This window comes from Solanum pennellii, chromosome 2 (genome assembly GCF_001406875.1).
Source record: "Solanum pennellii chromosome 2, SPENNV200".
In the NCBI taxonomy this organism is placed as follows: domain Eukaryota; kingdom Viridiplantae; phylum Streptophyta; class Magnoliopsida; order Solanales; family Solanaceae; genus Solanum; species Solanum pennellii.
The window spans coordinates 11304910-11330018 of record NC_028638.1 but is presented as its reverse complement, the minus strand read 5'-3'; the positions used below and the strand labels follow the sequence as shown (position 1 = coordinate 11330018).

General features: G+C 33.3%; 1 protein-coding gene across 1 annotated transcript; it reads right to left on the bottom strand.

Moving 5' to 3' along the window:
• Positions 1-5143: 5143 nt before the first annotated feature.
• On the bottom strand, positions 5144-11393 carry LOC107009476 (electron transfer flavoprotein-ubiquinone oxidoreductase, mitochondrial-like). The gene is made up of 5 exons (XM_015208818.2): positions 10952-11393; positions 10789-10865; positions 9732-9838; positions 5439-5520; positions 5144-5362 (listed from the first exon to the last, which is right to left on the bottom strand). The coding sequence occupies exons 1-5, from the start codon at positions 11295-11297 to the stop codon at positions 5159-5161; spliced, it is 816 nt and encodes a 271-aa protein (XP_015064304.1). The 5' UTR covers positions 11298-11393; the 3' UTR covers positions 5144-5158.
• Between the last annotated feature and the right edge of the window lie 13716 nt (positions 11394-25109).

Below are 25109 nucleotides of genomic sequence, written 5' to 3'. Positions count from 1 at the left end.
ATTATGAAGTTATATATGTGATTTTGAAGACAATATGACTATTAGAGTATAATGTGAATGTGATGTATATTTCTGTGTGGATTATGATAAATGTAGTATGATCATGTTTAGAAGGTAATGTCATGAATGATGGTGGTTATGTGAAAGACTTTCTCATAAATGCACTCACACACATGAATGAATGAAGCTAATGATAATGTAATGACTGCGAGTCTATTGAAAGTATTCCTCAATTATACTTTAATGAATGAATGGAGGATTTCGGGATGGATACTCTCACGGTATCAGAGGCGGAGTGTCTAGTAAAAATCTCAATATTCTTAAGAGATTTCCAATAAATTAATGATAGGTGGGGATGGGTACTCTTTTGTAAGTAGAGGTAGAATATTTAGTAGCAATCCCTTAACCTATAGTTAGTGAAAGTAATGAAAGTATAATACTCCGTTGGGATTAATGCTAAGCACCGAGAGGATATGATAGAGATGAGTACCCTCACGTGAGTAGAGTCGGGGTACTTAGTAGCAATCTCTTGAGATGATTAACCTCACGTTATTTTAGGCGGGGTACCTTGTAGAANATTAATGCTAAGCACCGAGAGGATATGATAGATATGAGTACCCTCACGTGAGTAGAGTCGGGGTACTTAGTAGCAATCTCTTGAGATGATTAACCTCACGTTATTTTAGGCGGGGTACCTTGTAGCAATCTCCATATCCCTTATCTACGTGCCCAGATAGGACTAGCTAGTGCTTTCCACTTAAAGGCTAAACGAATGACCCTACCTTAGGCAAGTGGGGATCCCTCATCCGGTAGGGGTTAATATTGGATTACATGATAAGCTCTCATGGTCTATGTCGGTTACACCTTCCCCCACAAAAGAATGTAAAGAACTAGGTCTTCCTAAGGGTTTACTACTTAGGGTAGGTGGTGGAATGAGATGCCACCTATGCATTGCAGAAGTAGCATTTGAAGGGAGTATTGGTGTGTCCTTATAATGTTAAATAATGAATGGGTTTCTATATGATGCTAATGAAGTACGTTGATTGTATGTCATGTTAATGAAGGTATTATGACTTGTTGAATGGTGTATAACCTAGGGTGATTCTAAAAGAGCAATATATGGGAGGAGTAGTATGGATGCTACTTTCACATTGCACCACTGTAACTTAGAGTTATCCTAAGGGATGGTCCTTATGTGATGATTATTATTATGTTATGTCTTTGTCTTATGATTTAATGTGGTTGACTTCAAGGAGGTAGCATGTGCGTCCATCTTAGGTAACCTTAGAGTGTGACTTTAGTGTGGATGGTGGTATGGGACATAATACACATATTGCATAAAGTAATGCTTGACGGTTACATGAGGTGAAGAGGTGAAACGATTTTACTCAATTGACATAATGAATGGTTTTCAAATAAACCCCCCTTTTTAAGCATGTTTTTGTATGGTCATCATACTTAGTGCTTAATTGTACTTATTCAATATTTTCCTCTATTTTCTACAGAGTGTAGGTGTTGGAAAGTGAGTGATATTTAGATTTAAAGCTTGGCACTTAGAAAGATTTGGGTATGTCCTCATATGTGGAGGACAAGACTTCTTATTCTAGTTTCTCTTTCATTTAAACATTTGTATAAGAAATTGTACTTTTCTTTCAATGTAAGGGTCATGTCACTAGTGTGAGATTCTTAAAGTTTGGGTATGTGTTGGCCATTATGAGGCTAGTATTCCTTTGCTTATAAAGATGTATTTTGAGAAGTGCTGGCTTCTAAGCATTATGATTTTCATTTAAGAAGGTTTTAAGTTCTGCACTATTTTATGACAATACGATGAATGAATTCTAAGAGCTTGCATAAGACCTCTGAGAGGTCGAATACGCCTTTTGATGACTAGGGGGTGCTCTTGAGTTGTTCAAATATGTACCTTAATTACCACAAAATCCCTAGTTTTATTTTACATAAGGAATATATGGAGGAGTCTTATTTGATATGTTGAGGAATAACAATATTGTTAGTCAATGAATACTTTAAAAGGGCACTAATGGTATCATCATCATGTTCAGTCTAGCCAACCAATTTAGGTGGCACTTTAGGATCATGTTCTTTATGACGTGCTTGTTGAACATCTAAATGCTCGATAACATAGGGTGTTCTTAAGTTTTCAAAGTTTCATCATAGGTATAGAGAGTAACTAAGACATGTAATAAGTGAAAATGCTCCACATTAAGCTCATTGAGTTTCAACGGTACCACTACCAACTAGAGGCATTGCCTAGGGTAAGAACTGATAAGGAGGTAACTAGAGTTCTTAAAGAGGACCCCATAAAGGTAGGTTGTGTAACATTTCAAAAATCTAAGACGTGTTATAGAGCCTAACAAGAGTGTAAAAAGGTTTATTCAATGATTTAAGGTCTATTTTAATGAATAAAAGTCATTTAGGAAGTTTAGAAGTCAAAACGTCCGAGAACATCCATGACATTCGGAAACTAGTTCAACAAGGTACTAGCTGCCTTAGCCAATTTGACTAGCTTTTAGGAGTAAGAAAATGATGAATTNGGTTCATTGGGTTATATGAAATTCTCACACAGATTGAAACATGACCTATCAACCTGCCTTGCTACCAGAGTTGTAATAAAACCTCCTTGCATCTATCCTATGAAACTCTGGGAGTGATCCTTCATGTGTTGTTCGATCTTAGACTGTGGAACTTGATGAGAAACCATCATATGAAGAAGTTCCTGTGGCATACAATTTTTGTTTTTTTTGAGAACTTAAGTTCGTATGTTGGTATACTTGATAGGCAAGTTCACAAATTCAAAACAAACGAGGTTGTTGGCTTAGCATCACTAGCAGCATTGGAGCCTCTATATCAGTGTCTCACCTTTTGTATGAAGATGACACACAAATATTCTGTGGGCAGAGAAATTTTAGCAGCATTATCTTGATCTATCCCTTCTTATTTTTATTATTTCAGGTCCCATATATTTATATGCTAAAAAGCATTTTGTCTCCAGTGAATGAGGTGCCTACCCGGAGTAATTTAGCTAGCATAATGTGTTGTGGCATTGGCACGTTGCCTACAATATATCTAGGATTGCCTCTGCAAGCCAAATACTAGTCAGAGGAAGTATGGAGTGGAGCAACTGAAAAAGTGGAGAAAAAACTGGCTGCTTGGCAAATTCAATATCTTTCACTGTGGGGAAGAGTGACTCTAATCAACAGCGTCCTTGACAGTATTCATACTTGCATTATATCTCTTTTTCCAATGCCGAGCAAAGTCCTTCAAAAACTTGACAAACTGGGAAGATCCTTCCTCTGGGAAGGAAACAGGCCACAAATTCCCCCTGGTGGAATGGCCTTACTGTAATTCAACAAAAAATACAGGGCGGACTGGGGATAAGAGACTTGGCTAAGCACAACAAATGTCTGCTACTGAAATGGTTATGAAGGTATGGGCAAGAGGGTCCAGTTGTGAGAGCCAAGTATGGCCATCAGGACAATTGGAGCACTGGGAGAGCTAGAGCCTCAAATGGAGTGGGTCCTTGGAAGCACATTAAAAACTTGGATTATTTCTAGCAAGACATCTTTTTCAAGATCGGCAGTGGTTCTATGGTGAAATTCTAGATAGAGAACTGGCTTGGTGACTCCACTTTGCAAGTCATGTACCCATCTCTTTTTCTATTAGCCACTAACCCCAATTCCATGGTGGAGGAAATTAGATCAGGCAGCACATGGGATGTTTAATTTAGGAGGAATATGGAATATTGGGAGCTATATGATGTATTTGATCTGTTGGAAAGATCAAATAGTTGTACAGTTGATAGCCAAAGCTCTGACAGAAGGACATGGGGCAGTTCCAGGGAGGGTACATACAGTGTAAAGGCAGGCTATCACCAGATGTGCTCACGGAATGAGTTATTAGCCTGGAAGTTAATTTGGAGAACAAAATTACCCCCAAAAGTAAGTTGTTTGACTTGGACAGCACTAAAAGGGGCCATCCTGACTCAAGCCAATCTATGTAGAAGAAATTTCAGCTTGTGAATGGATGTTATGTGTGCTTAACTTGAAATCTATCAACCATCTTTTTTTGCATTGCCCAGTGGCTGCTATCCTCTGGCACATGTTCCTATCAGTATTTTGTCTCAATTGGACACAACCCCAGAGTATCAAGGAAGCTGTTAAAAGTTGAAACTTTTGGAAAGTCGGCAAAGGCGTCAAGATCATCAAGCAAATGATCCCAAGTTGTATTATCTGGAGTGTGGACAGAAAGGAATAGAAGATGTTTTGATGGATTTCAACTCCTAACTCAGTACTTAAGGCTAGGTGTCTACTACAGCTTTTTAGTTGCAGTAATTATGCTCCTGTAAATGATGTTGTTTCTTTTGTAGATTTCATTGGCTCTGTGAGCCTAGCTTAACAGCCTACTTTTGCTTTTGGTTAGCTCCGATGCTTATAGAACTTTTTCTCTTTGGAGCTAACATCACTTTTTGTAATCTTTGCATCTTCTTGATGCCAGCAATACGACATGTTACTTCATCAAAAAAGAGTAAACTAGGAAATTAGAGGACACGGAAACAAGATATCCTCACCTATGCCAAAGCAAAGTATTTGAGGATGACTGTTCCTAAGTGGGAGAATATTGCTCCCTACAAAACTTTAATTTGTTTAACCTTAATACATGCTTAATTATGTTCATAAGTGATGGATAATATGTGTGGATGATATCATATGTGTGGAACATGTTGTTGATTACATTCTACCCTCCACAGATCCTACTTTAGTGGACTATACTGGGTATGGTGTTGTTGTGGTTGATTTTACCATCTGAGTTACCTTTCTGCCCTATAAAGCTCCATATGAATAGCATCATGTTCCAACTGATACTAATTGAACTGATGTTCCAGTTTGGATTGTTGGCAATTAGTTTCCACAGCACACACAAATACTCACCACAAACTTCTGGAACAATTAAACTGAACTGGGGTGTTGTAATGTAAGTACTGAGATATTTGATTAACTCCCTCTATAATCTTATAGGGCACAAATAACATTAATGATTATATTCAATTTACTTGAATTATAGAGTCAACTCACAGATCAAAATTGTTACTGGGGATAGTTGATGTTAAAATAAAGGGAGATTTGTAACTTCCATTAGATAGTCATCTAAAAACTGCAGTAACTGTGGACAGAATGTAAATTTGGAGAACTTCTTTGCAGAAAATAAACAAGGAAAAAAATGAGTAACAGAACTTGCCCTTCAGTGCAACACCATGCTGGTAGTTCTCTTTTCTGGAACCATCCTTAGCCACTCCCATATCATTAGTAGCAATACCAGTAACCTCGTTGTGTTCGTTGCATAAAATCTGAAATGTTTCCAGCTTAGCAAGGAAATATCAAAAAAAAAAATAATGAAATAATCCAGAATAGTGAGGCTAATACCTCACTAGCAGCAAAACCTGGGTATATTTCAACTCCTAGCTCTTCAGCTTTCTGCCCCAACCAACGTACCAACTGACTCAAACTGCATTACCATGATTCTAAAGATTTAACATACACGGAAAACTCGTAACTACATCAGCAAATTGTGCATTCCTTTAAAGAAGAAAAGCATGCACATTTCTGTCTGTATGATGATATCGGAGGGTGTATGGACCACCAAGTATGATATCATGGCCTAATGGTATTAACATTGTTTTACCCTGTGCGCAGCCAAAGGGTAGCGGCTGCGGGTTTCCCTTGTCATAAAAAAAAGTATGTAAGTGGGGATTCGCATCTAGTGCTTCAGTTACATATTTGCAAAGGAACTGCACTCGCTTCCCTTCTAACGTAACAAATGTCAAATACAAGGATACACCTATCAAGCACCAGTCAAGGCCAAATCGGACCATGTTAACCATTGGACTAATTCCTTACCCTTCCAAATACTGTTACCCCACTCAAACAATGTGTATATGAAAATGCTCTGGCCAAGCAACCATTCTCTATAAGTTGAAGCTTCATGGTTAGTAAAACATCACAGAAGTGCAATTGTGTGATGTTTCAAAAAAAAAATTAGTAGTATTTGAAGTTAAGATGGAAAAAAAGGTATTTGGAAGTTGAAGTTGTGTTTGAGCATGCAGTCGCTTGAAAAAATATTGAAGTTTTGTGAAGAAAAAAATTACTTGAAAACTTTTTTTCAAGTTTGGAGTGAAAAATTGACGCAAAGCATAGCCAAATTGGTTTTCTGAAAGAAAAAAAAAAGAAAAATTTCATGTCCAAACAGATCCTGAGTTGGAAATGCTCATCCACGACATACTTTGCTACTTTTCAATCATCAAAAGTACTGCAATCCATTCAATACATATTTCCATATCTTAAAATTGACCCTGATACATCTGCAAATTAGTTGATCAAGGACTTTGTGGCCAATCTTTTTTTTTAAAATACTAGGAGAGAAAAGATTAGGAATGAACACATCTGGCACAAGGTAGGAGTGGCTCCGATAGAGGGCAAGATGCGGGAAACGAGGTTGAGATGGTTCGGGCATGTGCAAAGAAGATGTATGGATAACCCAACTCGGACGTGTGAGAGGTTGACCATGGATAGTTTGAAGAGAGGTCGAGGTAGGCCAAAGAGATATTGCGGGTCATCGGAGGTTATGAAGGACAAAGTTTAGACAGAACATGTTGCTGCTTTAGCTTACTAAGAACATGACCATAGATGGGAGATTATGCGGGAAACGGAGCAGGATATAAGGATAGTTAGATAATTAAGTGTAGTCGTAGTTGTACTTCGATTAGACATTATTTCTTGCCCTTTGACTATTAGTTGTACAATTAGGCGTAGTATTACTCTTGTAGTTTTCTTTTCTTTGAGTTTGGTTATTCTCAATTGTTTATGTACTTCAATTATTGTTTTGTCTTGTTATGACTACTACTTAGGATTGGATCTCTGTTATTTCTCTCTGTACTGCTTTGGACTATTTCTTTCCTTAGTTGAGAGTCTATCTAATACAACATCTTTACCTGTAAGATAAAGGTAAGGTCTGTGTACACTTTACCCTCCCCACACCCCACTTTGTGGAATTACAATGAGTATGTTGCTGGTGGTGGTGATGTCCAGGCCAGCTTGAGTGCAACTTGACTAATTCCATGGGACACATGTTATCTCTCACTAGCACATGTATTTGGTTACACTATCCACCAAGGTTGGGATATAGGAAGGGACTGTGGCCAATTGAATTACCAACTTTACTTAACACTCTGTTTGGATCATTGTTAACCATACTTTCATAATGTATTGTATTGTACTGTGTTGTATGATAGATACAATGTTTGGATAGACTGCATTGTTTGTTGTTGTTTAATAACATTTTAATTGTTTGATTTGATTGTATCGTACTGTATTGTAATTTATAAATTTACTAAAATATCCTTAATTATTCTAGGGTAGGAGGTTTGAATAGAATTAAATAATATAAGGTAAAGGGTAAAATAGTATTTTGAAATATTATGTAAAGATATAATTGAAAAAGAAATTAAGTAACAACGGGAACACACCAAATCGGTTGTTCCATAAAATAGGGGTTTTCATTGTTACGTAAAAATGAAATTTAACAATACAATATAATACAATACATTATAAGTAACAATCAAAACAAACATTGTAGATATAGTAACGATACAATATAATACTATAGGTAACAACGATCCAAACAGAGTGTAAACCATTTGCAAACACATCCAACTTTTCCTTCACCAACTAGTAGAGCCCCTTCAATACTATCAGGACCTTATTGTTGTTTTTGCTCCTCTTCTTTTGGTTTGTGCTTCTTTTTTAACTTATGTTAATCTCTCTAACTTTCTTTTTGGGTGTGTATGTTCATATTTTTTTCATTTTCCGCCCTTGATAATTAATATGCACAAGCTACCAAAAAAAAAAAAACAATGCACAAGCTACATTGATGTCCTTTAATTATATCAGTATCAAATAGAACACGATCTCAACCTTGCACGCATGATATGCCTTGAAATGAGGGCACATCCTATGTACTTTAATTGAAGTTCCATATGTTTTTATGTGTTTTAGTGTTAGAATGTTGTTTTATAGGTTTTAGAAGTTGGAATGGCTACACAGAGGAAAAGGTTTTTTAAAATGTCAAAAGGAGGGGCTTCCACGATTGTAGATCAACTCATGAGTTGTGGATCCACTCGTAGAAAGAATCGGAGAAGGTGTCAAAAGGACCATGCATGATTGGTCAATGTACAATGGGAAGTACGGAGATGTATGTCACATTCATGGCCCGTACATGCATAGCATATCAAGCCGGAGGACCTACGACTGGACTTACAGATTACGGATCAATATACATTAAGTAGTTCAATACACAATGAAGATTCAAATACCCTAAAGAGCCATTGACAGCGAGCTTAAGGGCAAACCATGTCTGCAGGCAATTCTAAGTTGCTAGGATTCCGAATTTATGGACTATTATAAATAGTTTTCATAGAGTTATTTTGTCAGGGAACTCCGCATAATTTCTAGTTTGGAGTTTTGGAGTTCTAGTTCCAATATTTTCTCTCTCTAGATTACAAGTCGTGTGAAGAACAAAGAGCAGTGTTATTTCTTTATTGTTCATATTCAAAGTAAGTTATGAATTTATTCAATTATTATTCTTGTAGTTTATCTTCAATCATCAGTAACTAAATCTCTCTACTGAGGTTGTGAACCAAATGAGGGTGAAGCGTTAATAGGTTTTTGTGTGTTGCATGATTTTTGGAAATTAAGACATCAACCTTCTTCTTGCTTTTATTGGTTGATAGTTGCAAACATAAACATGCACCATAGTATCTTAATTTTGCTTGGAAAAGCAGATCAAGGTTTGGTAGAAAAAGCGTGACCTCAAGGCACTAACTTGTTAAATAGATTTGTTTAACGCTAAGTTGAATTTACATGAATAATGCATCGTTCTTATCTGAATAACTCATACAGGTGGGAACATCCCATTGAGATAAATCATTCAAGTCTTGAAAAGATCGAGTGATGGTTTAAGGACTGAGTGCATATTTAAAAACCTAATAATCCGTAATATCATCAAACCGAAGAGCGGTGCCTTCTGGAAATACAAGCTTAGTGCTTTAATCATATAGTTTAATATCTCAAAGTTAGTAATTACTGCAATTCTTAGTCTAAAGTTAAACAGATTCTTTTCAACTCCTATAGAAAAGAAATTAGACTGTCAATCTAGTATTTGGATGTGGTATTTCTCCCTATTCCCTGTGGGATTTAACCCCAACCTTGTTTGGGTTACTATATTTGCATATGACCGTGTTACAACATCTTAAGGTGTAATTTTGAGTGTATCAATGCACCAACGCCATGGCATCACATTCAAAAAATCACACCTAAAACATAACCTAATGGTTGTTAAAAATCTATGTGGTGACACATAGCACGGACTGATACATGAACTCATAAAATGCCATGCCTAAATTCCCAATCTGGTAAATTGGAATCCTATAAGGCTTCTGATTGATTTCTTCCAAATCCTACGTGCTGGAGATCAAAACAAGCAGTTAAATGGCTGATACTGCATTAGCTGTGCAGTAGGAAGTTTGATTATGGATGTGACAACTTCTTCCAAGGGAATAATAATAATAAATATAGAGGAAACCAAGACTAGCAATTTTAGGCAAAGGAGTAATATCATTATATGCTCACTTAATCCATGTTTCAAAGTAGATACAAAAGTACCTTATGACATAGTTTCCCTTATTGTCAAATGGGCTTGGAAGTGAAAAGGCACGATTTTCCGTAAGCAGCCAAAAGTTATCAGAGGTAACAGGGACATCAATGGGAGCCTGCAATCAGAAACGGAGCTTTAGCAAATGATGGTATTACAAATGATATAAATAAAGCCACAGAAACCAAATTCTTATTTCGAACTTCATTTTCAGAATAAAAAAGTAAATAAAGACCCATTTATTACAATTCAGACTTGCCCAAGTTAAAATACTACATTCAGTTCTGAATAGTAACTGTTTGAATACAAGTATTAAAATGGAATTAATCAATTTATTATGCATAAATAATCACATGAACTATCTATGTCCGGAAAGAGCCTTTTCAAGCAGATGGCTGCCGAAACATCCAACCCTTGCCAAGTTCCTTTCCTAGCAGTGTGAAGTGTAAAAACAAGGTGAAGAAAATGTAAAGTAGAACTGAAATTAAAATAAATTGAATCAAATTCAGCACAAAAGAAAAACAATTTTATACATCACTGACATAATTAGCATCTGTATACCAGGTAGAAACATAATACCAAAATGTAAGAATTATGTCAAACAAGGCAGCTGAATTTGTATACCTATTATTTCAAACTAATAACCAGGGGCTTTGCAAGAGGGTTTCACTTGGTTCACGTGAATGCATGCTCCCCTCCCGAAACTATATATGTATTATATTTTTTAAAAATATTTAAATATAGATGTGTAAATCCACACTCACTCGAAGTATCGTATAATGCAATGAAGATTGGGTGCACCTCTCTAAATGAGGTTAGAAATTTGAATGTTATAACTATCTTGTTTTATTGTTCTTTCTAAAATTAGATAACACCTCTCTTGGTGGTTATTGATAGCACTTTATATATATGTATAGTTCAAAATTTTCAAGTTTGTCACATCGGAAATTTCTAATTTTTGTAGCTCTATTTTTTCCTAATAGTGCACCATCATCTCGAAATCATGGATATGCGTCTGCTAATAACATATGAGATCAGACAGAAATGTTTGATATTGTAAAAGGTTACCTCTTCCTCTTTCCAATGGGGAACGAGTTCATCGAGTGCCCGTGGCTCAAATACATTTCCTGACAAGATATGAGCACCTGTAGAATGAAATCAATAATCAGAAGGGACAAAACAATGAATCATTTCAAGCCATATCCATTTAAAAAAAAAAAAAAAAACCTACCCACTTCAGCTCCTTTCTCAACAACACAAACTGATAAATCAACATCCTTTTGTTGGCACAATTGTTTGAGCTTAATAGCAGCTGATAACCCAGCTGGTCCAGCTCCAACAATCACCACATCATAATTCATAGTTTCTCTATCTGATTCACTACTATAACTCCTAAATCCACTTCGACCCCATAAAACCCGATTTCCATTTCCGTTTTTTGGCTTATGAATTTTTTTAGAAATTTCATTTCTTGAATTTGAGACTAAATTGGATGAACATGCTGGTTTATACAGAATTGAATTAGATAATAGGGGTATTAATTTGGATTTTGAGGAAGAATTGATGAACTTATACATGATGATTTTGTGACTGCAAACTGATTTCAATACTTCTCTTTTTTTTTTTTTTAATGAAAACAAGAATATGAAATTGGCCAAACTGTAGTCGTATTTTTTATTAGGTAAAATTGCATAAATATGCTATATCAAAAAAAAAAAATTTATCATTTATGATAATATAATTTTTCTAATCGATTATAATAATTTTTTTTAAAATAAAAAGAAGTATCATCGCTTCGCCTCTTTTGATACCCTTTTTTATTTTTCTTTTTATTTTATTTCTTGTTCTCTTTCTATCATTTTTTATCTTTCTCCTCCTCTTATTCTTTTTATTTCTTTCCATTAAAACTTTTATTTAAATAATTTTTCTCAAAATTAATTTTTGTTCATTTTTTACTATTTTTTTCAAAATCACGACGAATAGAGGAACAAATGATCAAAAACTTATATAAAATTATAATTTCAAGTAGAAATTTAAAATCTCTAAAATCGCAGCAGCAAGAGATTACCATTAATGGTCATTATAAAGCTTCAAATTTAAAATTCATTTGAACTTTACGAATTTATAGTTTGGATAGGTTGTTCCTACAAATAATTGAAAATGACGTTTGGAGTTTCTATCTCAATTTTAACAAGGCTTGTTTAAGTTTATACAATTGATTTTAGGAGAAATATTAGACTAAAATTTGAAAAATGTGAAATTTACGAAACTGTATGGCAATTGCATAAAAATTGTATTAGACATGTTTCATAATTGTATTAAACTTGTATTTAAATAATTTGAGTAACACATTTATAACATAGACACAATACATTTGCAATGCACATTGCAAACATTGCTCTTTTTTTAGTGATACAAATCAAAAAATTTATACGATATATATATTACACGTTTTATTATGAATAGTACATTTGTAATACATATTGCACACTTTACTTCTTTCTTAGTGATACCAACAAAAATAATTTAGGTAACACACTAATAATACATTTAGAAGACACACACATTATACTTATTGCAGCGGTCACTCATTTTTTTAGTGATATAAATTAAAATAATTTACAAGACATATGATATAAATTTTATTCGTGAACAATACAATTTGAATACATATAGCAAAAATTACTCACATTCGTAGTAATACAAATCAAAATAATTTATAACACACATATAATGCATGTTTTATTCATGAATAATATAAGTTTAATTCAAATTTTTCAATCCTTCTTAATTTTCTCTTCTTATTCAACTTTAATACTATGTAATACACTTTTAATGCAAATTTAATTCATTTTTAGTTTATTGGTTGATTTGTTGCTAGTGGACTTTTTTAATTCATTATTGATACAATTTCGATTCACTTTTATATATCAATATGGTCTTTTATTAGCTACGTCCTTCATTTATGCTTGATTCTTTCTTTTAATTCAATTTTAATATTTGTGTAATACAAGTTTAATTCATTTTGCAGTTTATTTGTTGATTTGTTACTATTAGAGTATTTATTTAATTCATTATTGATATACGTTTAATTCACTATATAAATCATTGACTGGTTTACTAGTGGTGTTTTTTTATTCATGTTTAATTCTCTTTTGTAATTCAACTTTATTATTTGTGTAATATACTTTTCGTACAAGTTTAATTCATTTTGCAGGTTATTGGTTGATTTGTTGCAGTTGGATCACTTGTTTAATTCATTATTCATACAAATTTTATTTAGTTTACTGATTATAAAATGTATTTCCGTTTGCTATATCTTGTATTCATGTTTGATTCAATTCTAATTCAATTTTAATATGTATTTAATACATTTTTAATTCAAGTGTAATTCATTTTGTTGTTTATTATACATCTTCATTTGTTACAAAGATGAATCATATCTTCAAATATCATTTATCTTACGAATGCACCTTTAGATTTAAGAAAGTATAGACCATAAAGATGAGATCGTATCTTCAAATCTCCATTTATTTAAACTTTCATATCTTCATATATATTCAAATCTATAAATTCTCATCAAGTATGAACACAATTATTTATATAACCTTCATTATAATGAAAATTGTATTGTCGACACTTCAAAGTAATAAATAAATAATTAATCGACTTCTTCTACAAACTAAGCAGTCCTGAGTTTTCGATTCATGAGTTCCTAACTTTTTTTTATAGATCTTCCCTTTGATAAAAGCTTTTTTTTATAATATTGAATGATCAAGGAAGAGCATAGAAAGAAGAGTTGCAGGGAGAAAAAAAAAAGATAGAAAGAGCATATAGAGAGACCAGAGAGAAAAGAAAGAGAGAATGAACAAAAGAAAGAAGAGGTGCATGGAGGAAAAAGAATAAGCGAGCGACAGAAAGAAAGAGAGAAAGAAAAGAACAAAAAAAGAAGAAGTTAAATCTAACAAAATAAGTATACATAATATTGATTATATATTGCTATAAATGGTAATAATTAAAAAATATATCTAAAAATAGTAATTATTAATTAAAAAGGACTCACTCAAGTAATTAAATCTTTTTTATTTATACATCTCATTTAAAATATAGAGTGAATTTTAGGGCTTTTTTTTATTATTTAAAATAATTAAATTGTGAAAAAATTAAGATAAATATTTGAATTTTTTTTATATATTAATTTTTTAATTTAGTGAAGTTTTATATGTTTTAAAGATAAATACATAACCTAAAAAGTTATATTTATGATTTCGCAAGGGTAATAGTAAAAAATATGATTTAAATTATATGTTTGAATGTTTTTATTAATAGGTGTACATGACCATATAAATTCACCCAATCTATATATATAATGGGAGAGATAATAGCGTCTACGTGTTCACAATTAATCTCTAATTTTAATTTTTAAATTATTAGTAATTGTTTTTTTATAATAAAAGAAGAGAATATTTTAGAAAATAAGTTAGAGTTAAATATATATATTTGAATTAAAATTTATATATTTAATAAAAAATAGTTTAAAATTAATTAAAAATTAATGATGTGTAATTAGTTTGAATAGTTATCTACTATTTTATTTTTAAAAAGTTAGTTTAAATCAATTTCAAAATTAACCTAGTTAAGTTGTGATTATAAAACATTATCTAATTTTGTGGAATAAAGATATGGTCAAGTATAATTAGGTCAAGTAATGTTCAATAGTCTTATAGATTCATGCCATGTGTATTATATAATAATTTATAGTTGAGATCCGTTTATATTATATATTCATCTTAATAATAAAATTTATATATTTAATAAAATAGTTTTTAAAAAATTAATGACGTGTAATTAGTTTGAATAATCATCTACTATTTTATTTTTTAAAAATTATTCTAAATCAATTTCAAAAATTGACGTGTTGTGAATTATAAAGCATTATCTAATTTTGTGGGATAAAGATCTGGTCAAGTATAATTAGGTCAAGTAATGTTCAATAGTCTTATACATTTATGCCATGTGTAGTTTATAATAATTTATGGTTGAGATCTGTTTAAATTATATATTCATCGTAATAATAAAATTATATATTTAATAAAATAGTTTTTAAAAATAAATGATGTGTAATTAGTTTGAATAGTTATCTACTATTTTATTTTTAAAAAATATATTAAATCAATTTTAAAAATTAACGTAGTTTAGTTGTGAATTATAAAGCATTATCTAATTTTGTGGGATAAAGATCTGGTCAAATATAATTAGGTCAAGTAATGTTCAATAGTCTTATAGATTCATGCCATGTATACTATATAATAATTTATGATTGAGATCCGCTTAAATTATATATTCATCTTACTTGACCGAATCTTAATCCAATTTTGTGTAATCATCAAATATTATTCTTCTAAAATATATTACTTAAAAAAAATATTATGCCTAATTTTATGGAACTATCTAACATTATCTAAAAAATATATATTTAAATTAAATTTCAAAATAAAAATGTCATTTTCTAAAAAAGAAAAAGACAAAAAATTTAAAATAAAATATAAAAAAGAAACGTGACTACGTGTTAAACATACATAAACACTAAAACTGAAAAAAGTCATCACTTTACGTACAAAATCTATTTTAAAACAAATTAATTTATACACATTTTTTTAATAAAAAAGATCAGTTAAAATTAGAGCAGTTTCATAACTACTCAACAACCATCCAATTTACAAAGAAACTTTAACTACATCAATAAACTCCATCTTTAAATAGGAGTATTATATATAGAACTTCTTTCACTAAGAAATTTACATTGTTCTCTAACATTTGAAAATATACATGGCTATGCAATTTTAACACAATTTCAGAAATTACAATCAAATCAATGTAATGAAATTTGCTAGCTATATTGTTCGTTTGTGGATAATATCATGTAAATTCAAGTCACGAATAACATCGTAATCTTTAGAAATGGTATTGTAGGAAGAAAAGGTAATATTCATATAATAACCTTTTTTTATTTACACGATAATAAGCATCATAACACAATTAGTTTATAAACATCATTCCGATCTCTTTATTCATTAGTTTATTTTTATATAATCCTTCAAATTCTTCATTTTCTAGAAATTTTATTTTATATATATATATATATATATATATATATATATATATATTTATTTATATATATACCGATTATACATAGAACCTTCGTATATGAAGATTACTTAGTCTTCTAATTTTATTGCACATAAATATATAGAATATAACATAGTCTCAAAATACGTCTCATCTCATAACCATCTAATAAGAATATATCAAGTTGGGCCTAGCCCATACATCAATACAATAAGACCACATATATGTCATACAAATGTTTAGTACTCAAATGAAAGGAAATAAACATAAGAGTCTTAATACTAAAACAAATTCATAGCTTGTTATTGACAAGGGTAAGTGAGGACCTACCCAACCTTGATGATTAAGCATTCCAAGTCTTCTTCAAAGTAATCTCCAAAAGTCCTTCAACGACCGGAACCTAAAATGTTAGGGAAAAGGAAGAAACGGGGTTAGTACACAACTTGTACTAAGTATGAGACCATATGCATACAAATCATGAAAACATGCTAAAAAGGGACCTTTCTTGAAAACATGCAATTTACTTTGAAAAGCTTTATGCACATTCAATAACACCATGCCAATCAATTAGACACATTCCTTAAGTCCAAAGCATGTACACCACGAGACCAACAATACTAATTCTAGTCAAGTCAACATGCATAGCACATAAATGGACATATAGTCAAAGAAACTCTACCATCAAGTGGTAATAGTCACAAGCATGAATAAGAGTTCATTTTAACATAACTAAAGAAAGACAATTAACCATGAACCCTTATCAAGTCAACAAGTGAAATAACCAAGCAAAACCCCATAACCTACTTCAATAAAGTAAACCAACAAGAATAATGACCAACATCCCACTTCACATAGCATGGCATTAAAGAGTATATATAATCATACTTTAACAATATAGACCAACACATATTCATAAGTGAAACTACTTAACAGATAGTATACACAATGTGAAAGTTCATCATAAACATATTATTTACCATTACTAGCATATTCATACATAATCACAACATTCAAAAGTTCCCTTCAAGTCAAACTAGTGCAAGGCATAGGTAGAGTCCCCTACCCCTACCTAGGAAAAGTCAAACCTCTTAAGTCACTTTAGTTAGTTTGTACTTATTTACTTCATTTTTAGTTTAGGGAACATTTTCTTTAACCGACATAGCTAAGTGTGGAATCTGGTGTTGTAAAACCTTACACCGATTGAAGGTGTTCTACCGGCCAAAGTAACACCACACATAAACATAACTTTCTAGGTGGATCCACTAGCTAGTCTTCCTATGGGGGCAACATAGTTCAAGAACTAAGTGATAGATGTAATCCCTCTACATACCACTTGGAAATTAGGGCCTCCTTTCATGGGAATCCGTTGGATGAGTACTCCTCATTGGGGAGTCAACACCACATGTGGAACTATAGGGTGAATCTTCCTCTATGTGATGTCATCACATCTCATTGTCAAGTTTATTTGGTGCTAAGCTAAGTCCCTTTTGAAATGTCTATAATATTTTTATTGATAATCATATCTTATTGTAGGTCATAGGGTCTAACCCTTGTATAATCATCATCATCATAGCTCAATAAGAATTGCATGAGTATAGTCCTTTCATTACAATTCATATAAGTGAGGTTAGCACATTTACATATCAATTCATAATAAGGCAAATTTGTAAATCATTCACCATCCTTATAACATTTACATCTAATCCAACACCTCACATACCATAGTCAAGACATTTTAATTCAACACCATAACAACCTATCACTCCTAGTACAAGGCATACTCCAATACAATATCATGACTTAATCACAATTAACCATATTTTGAAGTAAATGATAGGATCATAAAGACTTACTCAATATCCTTCTGTAGCCATCATCATGGTCTTACCATCAACCAACCAATTTAGTCGAATCAATAGGTGTAGTAGCATCAATCAATACTAATTAACATAAGAACTAGGTCAATTGCAAAATCATTATCCCAATTACAATCAATTCCTAACCTAGGGTTAGATGAATTAGGGTTCATCATGAATTCATCAAGAATTAGATCCAATCCAAACGCTACATTAACCTAGTCAATCCATACATCAATTAGATAGATAAATCAAGTCTAATAATCAATTCATTCTTCGATTCCTATCAATTCACGAGCAAGATCCAAGATTTAGGAAATTGGGGAAGGGAACATGATCAACATGAAATTGCATCAATAAAAATCAATTAACCAATAATCTATACTCAATTAATCATAGGAAATCACAATTTATCATTAATTTGAAGTTTATAAGAAAACTCATGGAATTGGATAATTTAGAAATCAACTTTGAGAAGACCTCTTGGGGAAATAAAACCAAAGAGGGAAGAGCCCATACCTTAATGAAGATTAATTAACGAAATTGAAGTGAATTCCTAGAGAAATTGACCTTCTTCCTTAAGCTTTTTCCTTCTTCATTGAGGTATATGGGGAGAAAGAAAGAAGAGAGATGTGAGAGCTTTTGGGTTTTGTTTTGGGAATTTGGGTTTGACTGAGTGATAAATGACCTAAAATGACCCTTAGGCTATGTATAATAACCTCCTAAATTACCTAAAACGTCCCTCACTAAAGTTTGTCTTTTTGTGAAGTCTAAATGTTAAAAATACGATTTTACTAAATCTGGGAAGTAGCTCTGCGTCGCGGGGCCAATATGCATTTAATTTACCAAAAATGAATTTTAGGAAAGTGAGGTCCGTGTGGGCGGCACATCGTGCAGCATCCCGCTGATATTTGACTTTTGCAGGCTGCAAAGCAGCCTGCTCACCATGTTGGGGTCCTCCTCTATGACCCTTCGGGTGGTTTTTGGGGCGTCGTTATTGGATGTTTAGAATATTTATACAACAATATACCTAACCAAATTATCTTTACTCGTTTTATACTTCATTTGACCCTCCGAAACCATCCCCAAACATAGCGACGTCAAGTAGTTCAATTAGGCTAGTTTCTGGACCTAATGGATGCCCTTTGACATCTTAGCTCTAAAACTTCTCGGATGACTTTTAAATATTATTTTAGGTCATAAAACAGTATCGAAACCTTTATACAATCATTTTAGGCTCTAAATTAGGTCTTGACATTTCGGGTAGTTACATTATCCCTCTCCCCCCTTAGGAACATTTGTCCCCGAATGGAACTAAACTGTTAAAAGAAAAAGGATAGACTCAAGACTAGCAACCCAACCAACAATATACATCATCAACATGAGTTACAACTCAAATCATCATAACAATATTTCATTTACAGAATGACTCAAAACATCAATTTTAACTCATAAGGCTTAAAGTCACAACATGAGGAATTTCCTTCTCGCAATAACAACATGAGCTCAAGATGCCTTACATGAGTCAATTATGTCAAAGTTACACTTACCAAAATGTTAAATATCATTTCATAAAGACTCATAATATCCTAATTCAAAACATAACTCAAACAAGCAAAAGTGCATAATTTCTAAGTTGAAAGCACATTTCATTGTAAGTGACCGTAACAACATCAAAATGCACATTTTTGCAATTTTTTTCTAAAAATCAAGACAAGTTCAATTTTTGTCATTATTTTAATTATTAATAGGAACAACTAACCTTAGTTATAAAATATATGAGGGTAATGGGACTTCATTTTGGCCTCGGCCTCCCATGTTGAACCCTCAATTAGGTGATTCTTCCATAACACCTTTAGAGAATCCACCTCTTTGTTCCTCAATTTCTATACTTGCCTATTAAGGATTTCAACCGGAACTTCCTCAAGAGAGGTTATCCCTTACACCAAGACCCTCAATAGAAAGAATAGACTCGGGATCACTAATACACTTCTTAAATATAGAAACATGGAAAACTAGATGACCCTAAGTAAATTCAGTAGGAAATATTACCAACCCTTTGTAAGATTTCATAGAGACTCACATAACAAGGACTCAACTTCCTTTTCTTGCCAAATCGAACCACTCCTTTCATAGGATAAATTTTCAAATGCACCTTATCACCATATTCAAACTCTAAGTCCCTTCTCCTATCGTCGGCAGAAGACTTTTTGCCGACTATAGGCTATTTGCAAGAGATTCCTTATACTATGGACTTTCTCCAAAGTATTATAAATCAAATCGGGACCAAGAAGCGAAGACTCACCAACTTAAAACCATCCAATTGAAGATCCACATCTCCTACCATACAAGGCTTCATAAGGAGCCATAGATATAAATGAATGGTAGCTATTATTGTAAGCAAACTCCACCAAAGGCAAATGCTTATCCCAATTTCCCTTAAACTCAATACTGCAAGCTCTAAGCATATCCTCAAGGGTTTGAATAGTATGCTCTGCTTGACCATCCGTTTGGGGATGAAAAACAATGCTTAATCTCACCTTGGTACCCAACCCTTATTGGACTAACCTCCAAAACCTAGATGTGAATTGTGCACCCAGATCTGATGTGATGGATAACAGAATATCATGGCAAAACATAATTTCATCTATGAAGATTTTTGCATAATCCTCCACCGAATTATTAGTCTTGACGGGAATGAAATGAGCGGATTTGTTCAACCTATCCACAACCACCCATATGGAGTCACATTGCTTTTGTGTCCGAGATAAACATACCACAAAACCCATATTGATGTTTTCCCACTTCGAAGTAGGAACTTCGATTTCTTGTAGTAAACCACCTGGCTTTTGGTGTTGGGCTTTCACTTGTTGGAAATTTGGACACTTAGCAACTAAGTCTATTATATCCTTTTTCAAACCTTCCCACCAAAATACTTCCCTAAGGTCATGGAACATTTTTGTTGAACCCCGATGAATGGAGTAACAAGATCCATCAGCTTCCTTAAAAATCTGGTTCCTCAAACAATCTACATTGGGAACACACCACCTCTCTTGATAACTGAAGACACCATCCCCCTCTTAGGAGAATGATTCATTATGCTTACCAATAATCGATTCCTTCAACTCCATCAATGGTTGATCAAGGTGTTGCTTGGATTTCATCTTAATCACCGATGATTACTCAAACTTATGATGGACCATAAAACCACCATTCGGAGAATCTTCCAACCTCACACCAAATCTATCCAACCTATGAACATCTTTAACTATGTATTTCTTGGCTTCCTCTACATGAGACACACTACCATGGCCATACGACTTAGAGCATCTACAACCACATTGGCCTTGCCGAGGTGATAGAGAGCACTCATTTCGTAATATTTCAACAATTCTAACCACCTTATTTGTGGAGATTCAACTCCTTTTGGTTAAACACATATTGGAGACTCTTCATGTTGATATATACATAAAAATGGACAACACACAAGTAATGCCTCCATATTTTAAACGAAAATACCATGACCGCTAAATAAAGGTCATGAGTTTGACATTTTCTTTCATGGACCTTAACTTTTCTAGAAGCATAGGCTATTACTTTCCCATGTTGCATAAGTACACACCCTAAACCCACTCGGTATGCATCAAAATACACAACGAAACCTTTTGTACCCTCCGGTAAAGAACACCAGAGCGGTAGTAAGCCTATCTGTCAAAATTGGGAAGCTTCTCTCACATGCCTCCGACCAATCAAATTTCTTACTCTTTTGGATTAAGGTAGTTAAGGGAGATGAAATGGATGTAAAACCATCAACAAACCTCTAATAATAACCCGCTATACTTAAGAAACTCCTAATGTCAGTTGGAGTCAATGGTCTAGGCAAATTCTTGACCGCCTCAGTTTTCCTTTGATCAACCTCAACTCCCTCACTAGAGATGATATGACCAAGAAATGCCACCGACCTCAACCAAAAATCACATTTGCTATACTTGGAAAATAATTGATTCTCCTTAAGAACTAGTAACACCACCCTCAAATGGTTCACATGCTCACCCTCATTTTTCAAATATACCAAGATGTCGTCAATGAACATAATTCCAAATGAATCTAGGTAACTTCGAAACACCATATATGAGATCCATAAACATCGCCGGGGCATTAATGAGACCAATGGACATTACTAAGAACTCATAGTGACCATATCTAGTCCGAAATGCCATGGTCACCTCTCACTCTATGTTTGGGATCCCCCGATCTCAAGTAAATCTTAGAAAAGTATCTTTCGCCTTTGAGTTGATCAAACAAGTCATCAATCCGAGGGAGGGGATAATTGTTCTTAATAGTGACTTCAATGAGTTGGCGATAATCAGTGCACATTCTAAGGGAGCGATTCTTCTTCACAAACAATACCAGAGCACCCATGGAGAAATACTAGGTCTAGTGAAGCCTCTGTCTAGTAAATCTTTGAATTGAACCTTCGACTCTTTCAATTAGGCCAGAGTCATCCAATTAGGAGGAATTGAAATGGGATTTATATCTAGTAACAAGTCAATACCTAACTAAATTTCCCATTCGGGAGGAATACGGGGAAGATCATTTTGAAAGACCTCTGGAAATTCCCTCACTATGGGGACCGACTCTATGGGAGGAATTTGAGATTCTAAATTTTGGGACTCTTACTATAGGGTATAAACACCCTTTAGAGATACTTTTATAAGCTTTTCAACAAGAGATGATGACCTCTAGGGATAGAATTTCCCCCCTTCAACTCTAAAATGAGTTCATTTTGAAAGTTAAACTTCACCACCCTCATTCTACAATCATTACAGACAAAGCAAGCATGCAACCAATCCATACCCAATATGATATCAAAATCAAGCATATCAAGTTCTACTAGTTAAAGATAAAATAATCTATTGGGCAACAATATTGGACAACTCCTATAAACGTTCTTTGCAACAACCGACTCACCTACCAGGGTAGAGACAATAAAAGGTTCATGCGATATATCAGGCAAAAAGTCAAACTTTTTTAGCTACTAGAGGAGTGACAAATGATAAGGTAGCACTGAGATCAATTAGGGTTGTTTTGAAGCAATTGAGTGAATAAATGTCGCATTTCTTCCCTCAATTCTTCCTTTAGAAAAGTGACTTCATTGGCATGCTTTTCTTTTAGAGTGTTAATTTCCTCATCTTTATTCAAAGAACTTGTTGTCACTTATCTACCATAGCACCTAAGTCGACCAAGCTGCTCCTTTCCAAACACGGCCCTAAATGCCTCATCAGCTGTTTCCCCAGAATTTTGGAGATTCTAATGTTCATCCTATTGAATAAAATTGGCATCCATGCTGAATTGTAAGTACTATTTAAGTTACAGTCCTATGATGGCGATCAAGAACTTAAATAATATGACAAACTTTCCTAGCAAAACAATTCAGCGATATCAACAAATAAGTGATATCACATTGCACTTGCACAAGAAGAAGAAGAAGAGAGACGTGGCAAAATTCAATTTAGTTAAACTCCCTACAATATATAAATTTTAACTCTAAATCAAATTTTACTACTAATACTCTTTAAAAAACTAACTATAGCAACTTCGGTGTCATTCTGGATTTCCTTTCCCGTCTTGGTATGAGTTGCAAAAAACATTTTAGGCCTTGATGGTTCTTCGTTGTTTTCTTTGGCTGCACGCTATGGATTATTTCAAAAGAAATTAAAGAAAATCATTATGTTCTAAAAATGTACAAAAAAATGAAATCAAAATTTTTGAAGAATTGTCAACTAAGTATTACAAATGCCACGCGTACTCTAGCAAAATCAATAAGTCATATTCTATGCCTCCACTTTTGTTTTATCCTGTTTTGAGAATTCATCTCACATATGACCTATTATTAAATAAAAAATGATATTGAATTAATAATTAAAAAAATAGATATGATAAAAAATATGTCGATGAGTAGAAATGCAATATTCTATCCTTACTTGAACAGTTGGGTGTTTCCAATACCCGATAAACTAGTGGAATTGATTCTCTGGAATGCCATCAGGACATTTTTCTAGAATCTCCTCAATGGTACTAGATTTATAAAAAATTCTTTTTGATTTTTTTTATGTCGCCTCCAAGCATCACGAAGACAGTCATCACCCACTTCTTTCCTCATACTGGAATTTGACATTTGCACTATCCAAAATAAAATATATTTAGCTTCAGTAAGTAAAAAATAAATAATAAAATATGCAATTTGACGAGTGATTGTTCTTACATTGATATATTCCCACATGCGCTTTTTAGTATCATTTGACACTACATGCCAAATAGTGTACATCAAGATGATGAGTCTAGGATTCCTTGCAATGGTTCCTATAAAGTTGCTTAATTGTGACACAGTCTTATTAGTTGGTCCCACTGCTTGTCCTTTATCAAATGTCACCTCCTTTCTTTCTTCCAAATTTCTTGAGTGAATATCCTTACATGTTGTTTGTCCTCGAACTTATTTTTTGGCTTTGATATTTCTAGATTGATGTAATAGACAGGAAATACGATATTTCTTTCATAACGAGTACGAAATCTTACAAGGTTTAAGACATACCTTTTATATTACAATCAATGTTAATTTCCTCTTCGGCATCACATTCATCTCCATCAAGTTCTTCCTGATCCACAAGATCATCCAATCCTTTGTTGTGTTCATTAATAATAGGAGTATGCATAAATTCCACATTAACTGTTGTCTGGTTATCACGTTTAGTTTCATCATCCAGGCTTATCCCTTGATTTTTTAGAAAATGATCAATAGTACTAGCAGGTATGATCGACTTCCTCTTTACCTGCTTGCAATTTGGTACATCAAAAATATCAAGTTCGTTATGTACCACTCCATCACCTTGCTGTTCCTTATCCAGAAACTGACCAATACTGGTGGCTGGTCGAACCAACTTCCTCTTCACATGATTGAAGTTCAGTAGATCCTTAATATCATGTTGTACCATTCCATTACCTAGTGTTGTTCCAGTCACCTGTACTGAAGCAGTAACACCTTCCTTCAATGACGTTTGGAACCTAGAGTTCACAAGAAGTTTAATTCCTTTATCTTGAATGGACTCTTCAGACTGAACTAACCTCTATTTAGTTTGTCTTTTCCATGCAATCATATGTGAGGTTCTAAGCTATTCCCTTGAAGACAATTGAAAAACTTATTTGTGCCCAAGTAATTTACTCTTTCCTTGTTGTGGAACGAAACCCTCATAATTCTTTCTTTTATGTGGTATTGGTGCCTGCTCTTTCTTAAATTTATCATTGCGTTCATTTGGAAGCTGTTCTCTCTTAATCTTGAATTTGTTGGCCAATTCAGCACTTGATCGGTATTACATATCAACATCCAGATTCTTCAATGGACTTTGT

Coding starts and splice junctions, on each gene's coding strand:
- LOC107009476 (XM_015208818.2), bottom strand. CDS start 11,297: ATGTATAAGTTCATCAATTCTTCCTCAAAATCCAAATTAATACCCCTA. Junction 9,839..10,788: donor CCCATTGGAAAGAGGAAGAG/GTAACCTTTTAC, acceptor TTCTGATTGCAG/GCTCCCATTGATGTCCCTGT. Junction 5,363..5,438: donor CAGGTTTTGCTGCTAGTGAG/GTATTAGCCTCA, acceptor GAAACATTTCAG/ATTTTATGCAACGAACACAA.